This window comes from Tenrec ecaudatus, chromosome 2, assembly GCF_050624435.1.
Source record: "Tenrec ecaudatus isolate mTenEca1 chromosome 2, mTenEca1.hap1, whole genome shotgun sequence".
NCBI lineage: Eukaryota > Metazoa > Chordata > Mammalia > Afrosoricida > Tenrecidae > Tenrec > Tenrec ecaudatus.
In genome coordinates, this window is record NC_134531.1 from 60,881,358 (window position 1) to 60,899,939 (window position 18,582).

General features: G+C 39.2%; 1 protein-coding gene and 1 pseudogene across 4 annotated transcripts in view; one reads left to right on the plus strand and one right to left on the minus strand.

The window, feature by feature from the left end:
- The window catches only part of RNF180 (ring finger protein 180), a 213,746-nt gene that overhangs the window by 9,020 nt on the left and 186,144 nt on the right, over positions 1–18,582 (plus strand). For all 4 annotated transcript variants that reach the window (XM_075541080.1, XM_075541079.1, XM_075541077.1 and 1 more), the window contains exon 2: positions 12,810–12,944. In XM_075541080.1, coding sequence (XP_075397195.1) covers positions 12,810–12,944 — 135 coding nt within the window. The remainder of the gene's footprint in view (positions 1–12,809; positions 12,945–18,582) is intronic.
- Positions 1,658–1,758, minus strand: LOC142441967 (U6 spliceosomal RNA; annotated as a pseudogene).

The following is an 18,582-nucleotide window of genomic DNA, read 5'->3' on the forward strand; positions in this document are numbered from 1 at the left end:
ACTGGGCCATATTTCATCAGGCTGTAAACTTATTTGTGGGATTGTTTGGCAAATGGTGATTCAGTTTATTAAGGAAGACCATATATACCATTTCCCACATTGGCACTGCTGTTTTACACTCTCACCAGCAGTGTATTAGAGTACACTTTCTCCAGCATTTGTTTTGTGCCTCAGTGAACTTTGCTGTTATTACAGGGATAAGATGGTAACTCATTGTTATTTTGATTTGTATCTCTCTAATGGCTAATGATCAGGAACATTTATTTGTTTGCTGCTTGACTTTTCTCTAGTGGAATATCTGTTCATTTCCCCTATGTATTTTTCAAATTGTATTGTTTGTTCTTTTGTTATTGAGTTGTTGAAATTCTCTGTAAAGTTTTGACATTAGTTGCTTGCCTAGATTTTCATAGTCAAATATTTTCCCATTTTGTTGATTTTCTTTCCAAGATTTCTTTTACTGTACACATCAGTGTAATTTTTAGAAGTCTCCAGTTATCTAGTTTATCTTATGGTGTTCATGTAATTTTGGCTTATGTGAAAGTCTGTGTCATAAATTTGTTCTTTTAAAAAAATGGTCTTTATAGGCTTAAGCTTTTCATTTTGGTCTTTTGAGCCATCTCAAGTTAGTTTTTAAATATTGTGTGTGGTATGCATCTTGTTTCATTTTCTGCAAATGGATATCCAGTTTTTATAGCACCATTCCAGACTGTTACTACTCACTTAGTGGATTTCAATACTTTGTCAAAGATCAGCTGTCCATAGATAGATAGATTTACATCTGGGTTGTCAATTCGTTCTATTGATTTATGTGCCTGTCGTTGTACCAGTACAAGACTACTGTAGTTTGAGTAGTAGATTTTGAAATCAGGAAGTGTAAAACTTTTTATTTTGTTTTTTCTAATTCTGTAGTGCCTTATCTGGATTCTCTTTCCTTTCCATATAAGGTTAGTGATTGGAATTTCCATTTTCTTAAACAGAGTTGGTGAAATCGGGATTGGGATGGCATTTTAGTTATAGATTTCTATAGTTAATTTTTCCTGTACATAAGCATGATATGTTCTTCCATTTTATGTAGATCTCTTTTAGTTTCTAGTAGTGCTTTGTCATTTTCTTTGTTCAAGTCTTTTGACAATTGATTAAAAAGATAAAAGTTGCCTACTGCCACAGAATGATTTAAGAAAGTTTATATTGTCTATGAATAGAAGTCAGTGAAATATATCTCATCTAAAATTTTCTTTTTATTATTTTGATATTAAAAAATTATATTAAAAATGTACAATGAATTTCTATGTATCAATCTATTAACCAGCTTAAAGTCAACCTTTTTCCACTTGTGTCACTTTTTTCTACTTTATATAGTTTTTCTGCATTATATAATTTTGCCTGTAAATATATTATTATCTTTAATGTAAAGACTTAAAAAAAATAGAACCATATAAGCATATTTCACATTCTGCAAACTATTTGAGTTCAGGTGATAACAGTCTGATTCATTCATTGTAAAGTATATATATATATATATATATATATATTATAAGTTTTCATCCATTGATGATTTTCATACAGAGTCATCATTTTATTAGGGGTTGAAAAATAATCCATTAGTCATCTTAGATTTATTAGCTATGATGTTTCTATAATGAAGACCTTTTTTTTCTAAAATATGGAATGCTTCACGAATTTGCGTGTCATTCTTGTGCAGGGGCCATGCCAATTTTCTCTGTATTGTTCCAATTTTAGTATGTGTACCGCAGGTTCAGACATTTGGTGTATGTGCTTGGCTGAGGAGCCAATGGGGCGAAGTATGTGTGCTGCCGAAGCGAGCACTAATGAAGACTTTTATTCTTAATAACTTTTGACAAATTTGAAATAGTTCATATAAAAATTGTATCAATACTTGATTTGATAATTTCCTTGTACCAGTTTTCTGATCCTAACTTCTTCCAAATCACCTGACAATTATTTTTCTTTCCTGATTTTATTTACTTTAATATTTAAATTCTATTGACTATTATTTATTTAATATAATTTCTTTGTAAATTTACTACTAAAATCATACTATATACAATATAAAGCACACTCAGGAAAAAAAGTTATAAAAAATAAAGCCAAGCTGTGGATTTTTTAAAAAATTACAAATCACCTGAAAATTCTTAACTTCACATCTGGGATTTATACTACTGGAGTGGGCCTTCCATACATACATGTAGGTGAACTAAAACTCTGAGACTCAAATTGGGAAAGTTGTATCAAAAGTTGCCTTGGGTTGGTGATGCCCACGGTCAGTTCACAGATACAAAGGTGAAAGTCTTCTTCCTTGGGGAGATCGTAGCAGGCTCCATAACATTCTGCTGGTAAAATGAGTTCATATTTCCAAAGTACAAAGCCCACACACCAACAATTTACCGCACGTGAGAGTTAGTGAAAACAACTAACCAGTCATTTCAGTCTCCAAAATATTTTATTGAGCCCAGGACTCAGATGCTGGTTTTCTTCTACATTTACACTCATGGTCTTGAAGAGCTCATCCATTCTATGATGTCAAAGAACCCTGCCATATTTAAAACTCCTAGCCAGCTATTTCCTTGCAACTCCAAATTCATGAATCCAGCTGTGCATGTAATACTTTTACTTGAAAGTCAAATAGGTATGTTAGACCTAACTCATTCAAATTTACATTCCTTCTCTGCACCTGTCCCCCTACAGGCACCTCCATCTCAGTGTATAGAGATGCCATATGTCCAATCGATCATGCCCTAAACCTTGGAGCCATCTTTGACTCCTCTTTCAGACCTCACATTCAATCTGGGAAGCACTTAACTTTTAACACCAATAGGGCTCCTTAGATCATAAAACCAAACTCACTACCCTTGACTTGATCCAGATTCCGATGACCCTGTGCGGCATAACAGAACCGCCCCACGGGACTTTCAAGACTGTAACAGTGTTGTCTTAATTAATGTACTTTATTTCACTTCTCGGTGTTCCTGTATCCATTGTGATGACTACACAGAACTCAGATGAAGTTCATAATTAAAGGGTTTATTAAGGAAGTTAACAAGTTGTAATGCTAGTGAGAAATGCTCAGGGTAGAGTTGTTTATTAGGACTTGTCACAAATTTCTTTCAAGCCAGCCAATAAATGCCCAAAGGGGCACACCACTACAGTGGAGGCCTCAACCTGAAGACACTCAGTTCAAGATCTGTGGTCAACAAAGCCATCTGCACAGAGGCACCCCACTCCAGTAAGCCTCAACCCAGAGGCACTCAGCATCTCCAATGAAGTACCTCCTCCACAAAAGCACTCAGCTTTTTCTTCTCCCTGGGTTGGGAAGTTCACAAATCTGTTCCAAACTCTGGTTCCCAGTTCTGCTTGCATTCCCCTGATGTTACAGCTGTCTTCTGGATCCAGGAGGTCCACTGCACAGGGATCTTAGGTCCAGCGAACGCGCTCCCCTTCTGGCTCTTACTGGTAGTGAGATCCTTTCCCCTGCTTCTGAGAGAGCTAATTTTATGTACAGCAGGTTGGCACTTGGGGGAATCCTGTTCACAGTTATGCACAGGCGAAACCTGTCAATATCTCCCACACCTTACCAGACTCATGCAGGGAAAGGTCATTTTGTGGGTGATGGAGCCTTTGGTTAGAAGATCCACATTAAATAATTCACTGTCCCTGCATTTACAGAACCTATAGAATGGCTTTACAAACCTGTACCATGAGGGCTTCTTCTGTAGCTCCTAGGTGAATTTAAATGAAGAGAAACAAGCAACCCCAAATGATAGCTGTGAAAACACAGTGTATACATGTTGTGTTAGAATTTTTTTTACTGGAAAAAAGTGAGAGAACAGAAGCTCTTGTTTACTTTATTTCAGCAACATATGTAGTCACCTGTAAGATGTTGTGTGGTAGTTTGAAGGACCATAAAGACATAAGATACTGCTGTTGTATGAATTGTGGAGTATAAAATAAGTGATGTGCTCTATAAACCTCCTACTTCACAATAACAGTTTTTAAAAGACGTTGCTGTAGCTTCTCCCTTGGATATTTCAATGTAGATTAATGAATACATGTACATACTAGTGTAATACTTAATGACAAATTTACGTAAGCATTAAAACAAGCATAGATGAAATGTAGGAACCTCAAGAAGTGATTCCTATAGAATGGCTGTTAGCCTGCTGTCTTTATAAATTCCAAACTAATAATAGTAAAAACCAAGCATGCCCTTTTGTTGATTTATATAGGCCAAGATCTGTGGCTCAGTAGACTTTGATTTTACAATGTGTTAAGGCTTACAAAAATTTTAAACAAACCAAAATTTTCATGTTACTAGAGTTTCCTGAGGACCACAGTTCAGTATGCTACTAGCAAACCTGGTTGCAATGCCTCTTTGAGAATATGATAGAATACTAACTATATGTGTACACACGTACATAGTGGGGGAATTTTACAGTTTTCAGGAAGATATTTTATCAAGGCATTACCAATGTTATCTTGAGCTGATTATGATTTTAATAGAGTTTATTCTTGCCTAGAAATTACTGAATTATTTAGTTTACAGGTTCATTGATCCTCTGATGTTCAGTGCTACATATTTTCATAAATAAAAATTTTGGATTATAATTTGCCAAATGCATAAATTTTATCAGGAAACGCCTAGACTTCTTTAAAAACAGATGTCATAAAATGTAGCTAAAATGTTATTAATTTCACTGAATTCATTTTCCCTTGGAAAAATAGAAACTAATGAGTGCTGTGAGCCAAATCGTGTCATATCCTATTGAGCTATTTTAAGAAAAATTTAAGAACCATTAATTTACAAGAATGGGTGATTGATTCTGAAATAGTAGCCTCAAAGGAGTTACCATACTGACAGGTTCTTTTTGAGTGTAAGAAAGGTTCTTACAAGACTAAGAAGAAGAACTTGGGTAGGGAAAAGAGTTGAGAGTTGAGGAACATTGAAGAATATTCCAATTTATAGGAAACACACACAGACATACACACACACACACATACACGCACACACACACACACACACACACACGAGTTGTAGAAAGCCAGAGCAGAGAATTTGAATATTTGGTCCATTGGAACTTCAACTTGGGAGGGGACGTGGCTCAACTCTTGAATGTCATGTGAAATTGTTGGTATTTTTTAATTTAGAAACTATGGAGCAATTAACAGTTGTTGGGGAGGAATTTATTACAGATAACTTTAGAAAGACTTTAAGAACAGATCATTGTTGTTAGGTGCCATCAAGTCAGCTCCAACCCAGAGCATCCCTCTGCCCAACAGAAGGAAATACTGTGTGGTCCTGCACCATTGCCACAGTTGTCCCTGTGCCTGAGCCCATTGATGCAGCTACTGTGTCAGTCTATCTCACCCAGGGCCTTCCTATTTTTATGCTGCTCCTCCACTTTACCAAGCATGACGTCCTTCTCCAGGGATTGGTCTCTCCTGACAATATCTCAGAAGTATGTAAGATGAAATCTTGTCATCCTTGCCTCTGAGGAACACTGTCCATACTTCTTCCAATTCAGATTTGTTTGCCCTGTTACCAGTCCATGGTACTTTTAGGATTCTACAGCACCACAATTCAAAGGCATTGATTCTTCTTCAGTCTTCCTTATTCAGTGTCTCGCTTTCACATACCTACGACACAATGGAGAATATCATGGCTTGGGTCAGGTGCACTTTAGTCCTCAGAGTAACATCCTTGCTCTTTATTGTGCAGATTTACCTAAGGCATTTGGTCTTTTGGTCTCTTGACTGCTGCTTCTCAGAGCATTAATTGTGGATCAAAGGAAGACAAAACAGTTGACAACTTCAAACTTTCCCCCATTTATCACGATGCTATCTCTTGGTCCAGTTGTGAGGATTTGGTCTTCTGTACATTGAGTTGTAATCCATACTGAAGGCTGCAATTCTTGATGTTCACTAGCACAAGTGCTTTAAGTCCTCCTCGCTTTCAGCAAGCAAGGTTGGTTCAGTTACATACCTAAGGTTCTTAATAAGCCTTCCTCCAATCCTGATCCCAAAGACTTCATATAATCCAGCTTCTCTGATGATTTCCTCAGCACACAGACTCAACAAGTATGATAAGATACAACACCGACTCACACCTTTCTTCATTTTAAATCATGCAGCATCCCCTTGTTCTGTTTGCACAAATGCCTCTTGATCCAGGTACAAGTTCTAAATGTGCACAGTGAAGTGTCTGGAATTCACATTCTTCTCAGGGTTATCCACAGTTTATTATGGTTCACACAGTTAATGCCTTTCCATAGTCAATGAAAGACCTGTAAGCTTCTGTATGGTATTTTCTGCTTTGAGCCAGCGTCCATCTGACATCCGAAATTATACATCCCTCGTTCCACATCCTCTTCGGAATGCCTACTGAACTTTTGGCAGTTCCCTGTTAATGTTCTGACTCAACCATTGTTGGATGAACTTAAGCAAAATTTTACTTGTGTGCCATATCAATGATATGGTTCTATAGTTTGAGCATTCTGTTGTGTTGCCTTTATTTGGAATGGACACAAATATGGATCTCTTCCCATCAGTTGGTCAGGTAGCTGTTTTCCAGATTTCACGGCATAGACGAGTGAGTGCTTCCAGTGCTGTTTGTTTTCTGAAACATTTCAATGGGCATTCTGTCAATTCCTGGAGCCTTGTTTTGGGCTAACACATTCAGTGCAGCTTGAACTTTTTCCTTCAGCACCATTAGGTCTTGCCCATATGCTCCCTCTTGAAATGGCAGACTATCTACTAGTTCTTTTTGGTACAGTGACTCTGTATTCTGTCCATCTTCTCTTGATACTTGCTGCACCATTCAGTAGTTTTCTTATAAAGTCTCTCAAGACTGCAACTCGAGGCTTGAATTTTTTCTCCAGTTCTTAGAGTTTCAGCTATTCTGTGTTCCTCCTTTTTGGTTTTCCCAATCTAGGACCTTGCACATGCCATTGTAATATTTAGCTTTTACTACTCTAGATGCCCTTGAACATTTTCTATTCACCCTCTTGATTTCATCCTTTCTTTAGCTTCTCTAAGATTTAGAACAACTTTCAGAGTCTCTTCTCACATCTACTTGGTCTTTTCTTTATTTCCTGTCTTTGTAATGACATTTTACTCTCTTCATGAAGGATGGTCTTGATGTGCTCTCATGGGTCTTCTATCATTAGTGTTCAATGCATCAAATTTGTTCTTTCTCAGAATGCAGGTGGGGTAGACTCAGTGTCATCATTTGGCTTCTGTCCACTTGTTTTAATTTCCCTCAGCTTCACCCTGAACTTACTGTTGAACAACTGAATGTCTCTCCTCAGTCTGCCCCGGGTCTGCTTTTAGCTGCAGATACTGAGATTTTACATTGTGTCTTCCCATGTATGTAATCAATTTGATTTCTCTGTGTTCTATCCGAGGAAGTCCATGTGTATAGCCTTCTTTTATGTTGTTGAAAAAAGGTATTTGTTGAGAATAAGTCATTTGTTCTACAAAATTCTGTCATGCAATCTCCAGCTTAATTTCTGCCACTCAGTCCATATTTTTTAACTTTTGCATTTCAATCACCAATAACTATAATCACATCTGGATTGCATAATTGTTCAATTTCACACTGAAGTCTTTGGTAGAATTCTTCAACTCTTCTATCACTAGCTTTTGTGGTTGGTCCATAAAGTTGACTCATAGTTGTATTAATTGTATTTCCTTAAAGACAGATAGAGATTTTTCTGATCACAGATAGTATTGTGCTTCATGAAGAGTTTAGCAAGATCCTTTCTGACAATGAAAGTTATGCCATTTCTTTATTCCCAGCATAATAAATCATATGATTTTATATTTAAAATGGCCAAATACCAGTCCATTTCAGCTCACTTATGCCTGTGATTCATCTTCACATGTTCCATTTTATTTTTGACCATTTCCAATTTTCTTAAATTCATATTTTGCACATTCCACATTCCAATCATTAGAAGGTTTTTGCAGCTGTTACTCTTTACCTTGCGTCAACAAATATTTGTTATTTTTAGATGCTACTGAGTCAGTTCCTACCCATAGTGACCCGATGTGCAAAAAAAGACACATCGCCCATTTCTGCACCATCCTCAAAATTGTTCTTATGCTTGAGCCTGTTGTAGCCACTGTGTCAAGTCATCTTGTCAAGGACCTTCCCCCTTTTTGCTGCACTTCTACTTTACCAACCACAATGCCTTTCTCGAAGGGATGGTCTCTCCTGAGAACATGTCCAAGTTATGTAAGAAGTTTCTCCATCCCTGCCTCTAAAGAGTGCTGTGTAAGGCGGCATTCTCTAGAGCAGTTGTTCTCAACCTTCCTAATGCCACAACCCTTTAGTACAGTTCCTCATGTTGCGGTGTCCCCCAACCATAAAATTATTTTTGTTGCTATTTCATAACTGTAATTTTGCTACTGTTATGAATCAGGCAACCCCTGTGAAAGGGTCGTTCAACCCCAAAGGGGTCATGACCCACAGATTGATAACCACTGCTGTAGAGAAATGAAACCAGGAAAGTTATGATTTTATGTAAATATATAGGCTATATAGCAAGAAGGAATGCAACAACAGCTAATTATTCACACCAAAAGTACAGTGGGCTCAGTTTAACTCACTTTCATGGGACAGTTAATATACTGAAGATCCTTCAACTCATGTAGGCCACTGGCCTAAGACCAAGGAAGAAGACAGAGAAATCTTTCCTCTGGCAACTTGAGCAGAGTTGGCCTGCAGGCAGAAAACATCAAAGAGTGGGACGTCAGCAGCCGGGAGATGAGAAGCCGCAGGAAAGTGAGAAGTCATGCCTCAAGAGTCATGGCAGTCTAGTGAAGCAGGGTCCTGGTGAAGCCTCAGGCTCTAATGATGCACAGCACAGCAACACACTCCACAGGGGTAGCTTGCCCGTAGGGAGTGCAGCACACAGTTGAGGCAAAGGACTAGTTTAGGCAGCAGCATGCTGTTGATCACCAGGGTGAAAGAGGGGAGGCTGGCCTGAGAAAGTAATTTATCTTGGTCTCCCTGTAATCGAGCTGTGACCTCATTGACAGACTAAACTACACTCACATCTTCCTGCTGAAGCCATGTTGGCACAGAAATCCTATCACAAGCACTTTGGCTGTTCTTCTTCCAAGAGAGATCGTTTATCCTTTTAGCAATCCATGATACCTTCGGTACTCTTTACCAGCACCACAATTGATTCGTCTTCTCTCTTCCTTACCCAATGTCCACCTTTTACATACATATGAAGCCATTGAAAATGCCATGCTGTCTGGCACACCGTATTCCTTAAAGTAATATCCTTGACTGCCCATAGGCTCCCTGTAATGTTCAGTCCTATAGAAGAGTTTCTTCAGGGCTCCAGATTTTTTTTTCCAGCTTTGGGGAAAAAACCACTAGTTCAAAATTCATAAATGCAAAGAGTTCCTTTTTACCTCAATCTGTCAACAGCGCACTCAAGACACTGGGCTTTTCTTTTCAGAGCCTTCTTTCTAGGCATGCTCTAAACCCATTAAATGATCCAATTTTAATGGCTGAAGACAAGTGGGCCTATAAGCTCTCTATTTTCATACTTCTCAAACATTTCTATCAATCTTATCAATAACAATAAGCAGAAGAAATAAGTACACACAAAGTAGAATCAGATCCTAAATCAATTCTTAAAAGTCAAGTTAAATCCTTATTTAGCTTATCTTAATCCTTATCTAAATTATTTCAGTTATACAAAATATGGCCTTACACCTCTGACTGACTCAAGCTGGGCCCAAGCTTTCTGCGAGCCATTTTGACCTTCTGTCAGCCATTTTGATCTAGTATAGTCTCTAAGAAGTTCTAGGGACTATTTCTCCCCCTGAGCTAAAAAAAAATACATTAATCACATTCATTGTCACCATTTAAAACAGGAATAGCCAAGAGACAACAACTAAACAAAAGTATAAAAACTTTACCTTTCCATATCTTTCCAGAAAACAACCCCATAAACTGCATAGTCAGATATGACCTCTTGGCTAGCCAAAGAAGGAAGTCTACTGTGAGGCATGGGTCAAACAAACATCCACTCTCCATCTTCATGATTTTTTTTCTCTAGTACCCAAGGTACCATAATGTGTTAATCAGTTAGACTAGAGAAACAAATCTAGGGAGACTCATGTGTATAAGAAAGAGTAATTGTGTAATTGAGAAAATATCCCAGTCCAGATCAAGTCCATGAGTCTAATATCAACCCATAAGTTTGACCAATCTATAAATTCCTTTTCAGACTCACACAACACATGCACTGATGCTGAATGAAGAAAGATCACAAGCCATTGGTTGGAAAGTCTTGTGGATCCAGTGGCAGTGGAAGCAACTCAGTGCTGGCAAGGGTCTCCACATGGCTCCTCCGGCTCCAGGGCTGTAGTGTTAACTCCATGTGTCTTGTCAGCAGAACTGTCTCACAGGCAGTGAGTGTGTATGTAGCCTCCAGTGAGCTAGTTATCTCCAGTTGCTTTTGCCAAATGATGTGATCAAGAAGCAACCTCATTGACAGGCTAAAGTCCACCCCTTTACACGCTGACACCAGATTACGTAATACCACAGTTACCATTGAGTTGGAGCGGACTTGACAGGACCTAACAACAACAAAGCAGTCTTGTTAGAGTGTCTTCAAAAAGAAAAATATACTTTTTGTGTCATGGGAAAAACTGATTTCAAGGTTATGACTAATCTTAAATTTTAACAAAACTAAAGGGACATCTACCCAAATTACTGAAGTTCTGCAGCAGATTTACAGAAATGCTGCCTTACATAAAGCAACAAGTTTTAGATGGATTACGCATTGTAAGGAAGTCAAGAAAACAATAAAGATGGAGTCAAAGCATTGAGGTCAACTCAGAAAAGGGTCTGTTTCTGTAATTCCAAATTGGTACCTCTGATGGGTTTCCTGAAGGATACAGTATGATCATGGGGATGAATTATGAAGAAGCTTTAATTAAATGGAAAACTTCAGTTTTGAAAAAAATGCCAGGAAAATTTCACTGAAGTTTTTATTTTTTAATCACAAAAATACACTTTTACATTCTTTGAGAATAGAAAGAGCTGTATTATGAGAATTTTGTTGGGAAATCTTACCCAACATGTCCTACAGTGCTGATTTTGCTACTTCAGACTTTTTTTTGGGGGGGGGGGAGTTCTCAAATATGAAAGACCATTGAAAAGGAACTTGACTTGAATCTCTCAAGGCTGTCAGACTGCTATTTTGACCAGTGTAAATTGCAGAGTACTTACAGGGAAGGTTTAGAAAGATATAAACACTTATCTTCAGAAATGTGTAGACATAGCTGGAAGCTAGTTTCACATTTTATATGTTTAATGAAGGTTTCTGTGATTATTAAAAGGGAATACTATTTTACTTATATTTGTATTTAAAAGCTCTTTATCAAATTTAAGGCATGGCCCACTCACCTTAGTTATGGAATGATCATGACCTTCTTGGTAGGCCACAGATAGTTCATTTGTGTAGTAAACTGTAGTGACATAATTTACGTATTCTTTAGTCATAACATTTACATAAGAAATTGACCAGTATCTGCAAGGTGCATAAAAATCATAAGGCAGGGTGCAGATCAAGACCAGATAAAAGGTATTAAACTCCAAGTTATTTACAACTTGGAGATGGCATTGTGTTAGGCTGGGTTTTCTAGAAAAACAAAACCAGTGACACTCATATATAAAAAAGAAATGTATATATCAAAAAAGTGGTCCACACAGCTACAGAGGAGGTAAGTCCAGTCCAATTCAAATCAGTGAATCAGGTGCTAAGTTGAAGGCTCTTCCCAAAACATGCAGCTGCCGACTGATGAACCAGGAAGCAGGAGGGTAAAGGAGGAGGCAGGCTGCTGGAGGTTGAGTTGAATGGATCCAGGGTCAGCTAGATACATGGCAGGCCACTGACAGCCCTCAGGTGGCACACTACATGTCTGGATGTATGCCCGAGTCCCAAGAAAGTAGATTCAGGATCCAGGCCAGCAGGAAGAAGTGAGAGAAACAAGTGCCCCACAGTGTCTATTTATAGATGTGAAATAGGCCACACTCTAAGGAGGCATCACCAGGCTGTGACTTGCATCTTATAGGAGAGTCTAACTGTCAACTTACTGAAGATCCTGGCCCTGCCAATTTGACCAAACCCAAAAAACTTACTGTCATTGAATCCTTTCTGACTCATAGTGACCCTATAGGTCAGGGTAGAATTGACCCTGTGGGTTTCTAGTATGAACTCTCTATGGGAATAGCAAGCCTCATTTTTCTCCCACAGAGCATCTGATAGTTTCAAACTGCTGATTTGTTGGTTAGCACCCCAATGTGTAACCACTATGCCACCAGGGCAGAAAACCTAATTATCAAATAACCCAACTTGTATAAAATAATAAGCCCTTTGCAGCAGACCATTAAGCAAAGCGTAGGAACACTTGCTTTAACTGTTTGCTCCTTAAGGTCTCCTTTTAAACCTATTAAGGTAACTTATTTAACTCTTTGGCGTTTACTTTTTATTACTAATGAGTGATCAGTAGAAAGAATAAAATGTTCTGCAAAAAGAAAAAAAGTAGGTAGTTGGCAGACATAATGTATTATCATCATAGTTAAATGGAACTTTCATCCCCAGATATGGTTCATAGTGTACTCATAGTCTAAGGCCAAGTAACTTTTAAGACCTCAATAAAAGGTCTTTCTTCTGGTCTACATGTAGCTAATGTGCTAAAGCTTTAGAAAGTCAAGCTAATTTGACACAGTATATTATTCTAAATATTTTTTACTGTTCTTACAGATGAAAAGGATTGAAGAATTGATAACTAAAAATCATAATCAAGAAGAAATAACTATTCTTCGTTGTTGGAAATGTAGACAATGTATAGCAAGTTCTGATTGCTTCAAGAAATACCTTGAGAATCAGGTTTGTAAGGTGAGTGTTGCTAACTGTGTCTTTAATTTGCTGCTATAGGAGTGGCATGGAACCATCCCCAAGGAACACGCAGCCTTTCCAGATCTGATTGTGTTGTTACCTTCTTTTACTTGATCCACTGAAAATAATCAAAAGTAGTAGTTAAAAGTCATCTTTCCTTCTAAAGATACTGGTTTGTCTAGAGAAACAAAATCAGTGACACTCATGTATAAGAAAGAACTTTATATCAATAAATACATATATTTTATTAATCATTTTATTAGGGGGCTGTTATAAATCTTAAGACAATCCATCTGTCAATATGTGATTTTATATGAGAAGGCGTCCCAGACCACTTCAGCTCAAGTCCAGAGGTCCAGACCAGTGCTAACCTGGGCCCTCTTCGGACTCATGTAATTGCAAGCTGATGGCTCAGAAAGGTAATGTGGGAAACAAGGTGGTCAAAGTTTAGTGAGTCAGAGTTGTGTGGACCCAAGGTCAGTGAGAACATGGCAGGATGCCTGTAGCTCTGTCAGTCAGCAGTCTATATACCACACCCCTGTGGGTGGAGACAGAGTTCTAGAAAGGAGGAAGGGGAAGGGCAAGAGAGGAGAAAATTTTCCAGTGTCTCTCATAAAAAGCCACCCCCCAGGAAGTATCACCAGGCTACCATCTGACTGACAGCTTGGACTCCCCCCATAACGTCACACAGGTTCAAGTCGACATGAAATCTAACTGCCATAGATAGATGAAACATTAAATTTGTGATTTAGTGACATTAATAAGACCTTAAGGTTTATTTTTAATATTCTTATTCATCATTTTATTAGGCGTTCTTACAAATATTATAAAAATCCATAGTTCAAGTTAGATCAAGCATAATTGTGCAATTGCTGCCATCATCAGCTTCAAAATATTTTTTTCTTCTTGAACTCTTTAATATCTGCTCCCCTTTAATCCTCTTCCTCCATCACTCTACCACCAGAACCCTTATTATTATATCATTATTTATTTATTTGTTTTTTTGCCATATTTTACACAATCCAGTGTATCCATTCACTTACAATTCTGTTATTCATTTCCCTCGAGTGGGGTCATACAGTCATCATTGCCATCAGCTCCCCCTTCCTTCTTTCTCCCCTCACTTCCATTTTACTTCATCGATCATGTTTGACTTGCCTATGTTTAATTTGTATAATTAAATTGCTTGATGCATGAAAGTTAAGATAGGTAACTTAAGAAACAGTAACAGGAGTAATGACTCCCCGGGGGTAAGGGAATATCATAAGGTTTTAAGTGAAATGTTCTAGACATCATTTGAAGAATTTTATTATAATCCCACAATGAACAGCTTCCTCAAACTCTCTTTTAAAGTGAGAATTGAGTAAATTCTCATTTAAAAAATGACATTCAATTAAATCCAGGATTCTATTAAGAATTAAATATTATTTTCTTTTTCTAGTACTCAAGAAAGTTAATGTACAACTTAATCAGAAAAGCTTAGAGAAACATGAATAATGTTTAAAAGTATTTTCCTGATCAATTTCACCTTCAACCTAGATTGCAGTCTGTGAATTTTTCAGACAATTCTAATTCCAACATCTTTTTTTCTCCTCCTTCAAGAGACACGGTATATTGTTATACTTTGTTTTCACATCAGCTACTCATAATTATTTCCTTTCCATTCCCACAAATGAGCCATCTTGAACTCGTAGGTAGTTGTTACTGCATATTGATTATATGACAGACTTTTAATTAACAGAAAGAAATAAAATTTAAATAGCTTTTTAATTTTTGAAAGTCAAGCTAAGAGCCCTTTATGTGTGTAATTTACATATGTAGGCGCTATCCAGTCGTTCTGACTCACAGTGGCCCTGTGTGCACCCTAGGCTGTCCCGGGAGTGTTGTGTTGCAACCACCGTGTCCATCAGCTCATCGAGTCTTCTCTTTTGGCTGACGCTCTGCCAAGCATTGTGTCCTTCTCCAAGGGCTTGTTCCACCTGACGTGTCCAAAGGGTTTGAGACCAAGTCTTGTCATTCTCACTTCTAACTGTGCTCCTTCAAAGACAAATTTGTTTGTTCTCTGGCAGTGCATGGTACTTGTGGTTTTCCATGTACATTTTCCAGTTTTCAAAAGCATATGAGGTGATTGAAAATACCATGGCTGGCACAGATTCAACTTAGTCTCAAAGTCAATTCTTTACTCTTCTATGAATGTTGCTCATATGCAGCTGCTTCCATGAGTGTTGATCCAAGTGAAATGAAATCCCTGATAGCATCATACTTTTCTCTGCTGAGCAAGGGGTGTATTTGTCTGGTGAGGATTTTTGTTGTCTTTATTTTGAGGTATAATCCATGCTGAAGGCTATTATCTTTGATCTTCATCAGTAAATGTTTAAAATATTCTATACTCTTCAGCAAGCAAGGCTGTGTTAACTGCATTTTGCAAGTGATTCTGTTAACTGTACAACTCTGAGCTAAATAACATAGGGTCATACCTGACCTCTTTTGACTACACAGGGAGAAGGAGAATCTAACACCTCACCACCTCAAGGCTCACTGCTATGAAGCAAGTTCAGTCGTGCCTCTACCCTCTGTCCTTCTTTATTCTGACACCAACTGCTCCTCCTATGAGACTGGCCACTCAGAACTCATAGATAATATAATTATGTGGATTGATTGAGGAAATCAGCAGATTACCACAGTCAGTATTATAAGATTTTAAGATTATAGTAATTGGACCACCATTACCCTTCTCCTTAGCCAGCAACCCAATCTTTCTCTGTTCCCTTGGCCTTTCTTCCCGATGGCCAGAAAGCTGGCCTACCGCTCTGCCTCACAGCCTCCTCATCTCTGCTTGGTGCTCCTCTACTCTCCTTGTCTTGGCCTCTTGTGTCAGTGTTATGGTGTTTGCTGCCGCTGCTTCGGGCAGGGATTTGCAACATGCTCTGCTCTTTTCCCTTGACGGTCCCAGGAATTCCTGCTGTCACTTTGATTCTCATAGCTGGGTAGTGGCAGTAAAAAGGGACCGGTCCCTTCTATTAGTGTTTCACATACTCTGTTTGCATGGTCCGACTCATGTATTTGATGAGAGTTGCAGAGACATGAATAGAAGATCCATTTTAGCAAATTTCACCTCACCCTAAGTTTAAATACATGTTATCAGCCCTGCTGAAACCCAGATCAAAATATAGAACATTTCTATCACTCTAGAAAGTTCTATTTAGCTCTTTCTCCGGCAATAGTTTTCATAAGGTGTTTTCTCTCATACTTGCCCTCTACTTTCCCTGTGGGTTCTATAATTCAGTGCAATGGCCACACACTACTCACAAGCAACATTCATGATTAAAGGGCTAAATCAGGCTGTTAAAAGGTTGCAATTCAGGTGAGAAGCACTCAGTATACAGTTGAACAAGCCAGATATATTGCAAAATTCTTTCAGGGCTGCTAATGGCTGCCTGAAGGGTATGGTGCTATGCTGTAAGCCTCATCCCAAAGGCATTCAGCTTCTACTGTGAGGGTTCGGGAAACCCAGCCACCTCACCCCAATTGTGTTAGGCTACGTTGACTAGAGAAACAAATCCAGTGATACTCATCGACGTGTAAGAAAGAGCTTTACATCCTGAAGTACTTACGTATCAAGAACGCATCCCAGCCCAGTCCAACTCAAGTCCATAATTCGGTTACTAGTCCTTAGGTCCCTCTTCAGACTCATGCAGTCACATACATGCTGTGTTAGCCCGGTTGACTAGAGAAACAAATCCAGAGAGACTCATCTAACTTTTCCAATTCAAGTCCATTAGTTGGATGTTAGCCCCAGAATCTTCATGAGAAGGCCACCCCCACATAGAGGCATCATTGCAATGACCTGATTGACAGACTAGACTCCACCCCTTCACTTCTAATACCCTGAGATTGACATGAGATTATGTAACTACCACATGTGCAGGGATGCAGAATATAAGATCACAGGCTGGTGATTGCAAAGTCATGTGAATCTGAGGTTAGTGGAAACATGGCAGGGCTCCAGCAGCTTTTAGGTTGGTCAGCAAGCAGGAAGGTGAAGGCAGAAAGAGGGGGAGGTTCCCGAGGCTCTCCTTATGAGAAGGCCATGCCCACAAGAAGGCACCATCAGGCTGTGACCTGATTACCAGGGTGAGTACCACTCCTACACTTTTATAGCTCTTCAATTTGACATAAATTATGTAACTACCACATCCATTGACTGCCAAGAGGCACCCTACCCCCTAAGTCCGCCTCTTTCCCCAAAGCACTCGGCTTTACTTGTATTGTCTCATGCTTGGCTCCTAGTTCTGCTGCTGCTGCACCTCTGCCACTCCTCAGATGTTAAGCTGTCTTCTGGATCACGGAGGATCAATGCTCAGGGGTCTCAGGGTCTAAAGAATGCACTCCACTCCTAGTTCTTGGTAGTAAGGTCCTCCTCTTGCTTCTTGGGGGGCTCATTTTATATACAGTTGGATGGTAGTCCAATGAAACCTTTTGGCAATTACTCATAGGTAATTCCTATCAATGTCTTTCCCCACCTTGGGTTGAAGAGCTATATTAAATAATTCATTGCCCTGCACAAGTCACCCACTATTCTAATACCCAGCACTATAAACTAGTTATGCCCGTTCTTCACTGTCATTTAAATGAACTCATGAAACATGGCATCTTTTGCACCTGACCTAAAGATTGTACTTAGCGTAAAAGATACATGTTTTCTTTTTTAAAAATTTTATTTTATTATTATTTTTTAATCTTTTTATTGGGGATCATAAGGCTCTTATCACAGTCTGTACATACATCAGTTGAGCAAAGCACCCTTATACATTCATTGCACTCGTCATTCTCATAATTCACCTTCCACTTGGGTTCCTGGAATCAGCTCGGTTTCCCTTTTTTCCCCCCATCCCCGTCCCTCCCCGATCCCACCCCTGGTCCCTTGGTAGTTTATAAATAATTATTATATCTTATCTTACACTCCCCGGTGTCTCCCCTCACCCGCCTCCCCATTGCCCATTTCCCAGAGAGGAGATTACACATAGATCTCCGAGATCGGTTCTCCCTTTCTGCACCCCCTTCCCTCCTGGTGTCGCCACTCCCACCACTGGTGTTGAGGGGTTTGTCTGTCCTAGATTCCCTGTGCCTCCAGATCCCCACTGCACTGCTGTACATCTTCTGGTATAACCAGTTCCGCAAGGCAAGGTAGAATTGGGGTCATGGTGATTGGGAGGGGAGGAAGCATTCAGGAACTAGAGGAAGGTTTTTAGTTTCATTGTTGCTACACTGAACCCAGAGTGGCCCATCTCCTCCACACTACCCCTCTGGAAGGGGTGTCCAGCTGTCTACAGATGGGCACTGGGTCCCTATCACGCACTCCCCCTCTTGCACGGTGATGTGATTCTCACCACCACCCCACCTTTGTTGTTGTAGACCTGGTCTCCTCTGCCCTTCACGATCACCTATGTTGGTGTGCTGCTTCCGTGTGGGCTTTGTTGCTTCTGGGCTAGATGGCCGCTTGTTTGCTTTCAAGCCTTGAAGTCCCCAGACGCTATATCTCTCAGTAGCCGGGCACCATCAGCCTTCTTCACCACACTTGCTTATGCACACTTTCGTCTTCAGTGATTATGTGAGGAAGGTGATCACACAATGATTG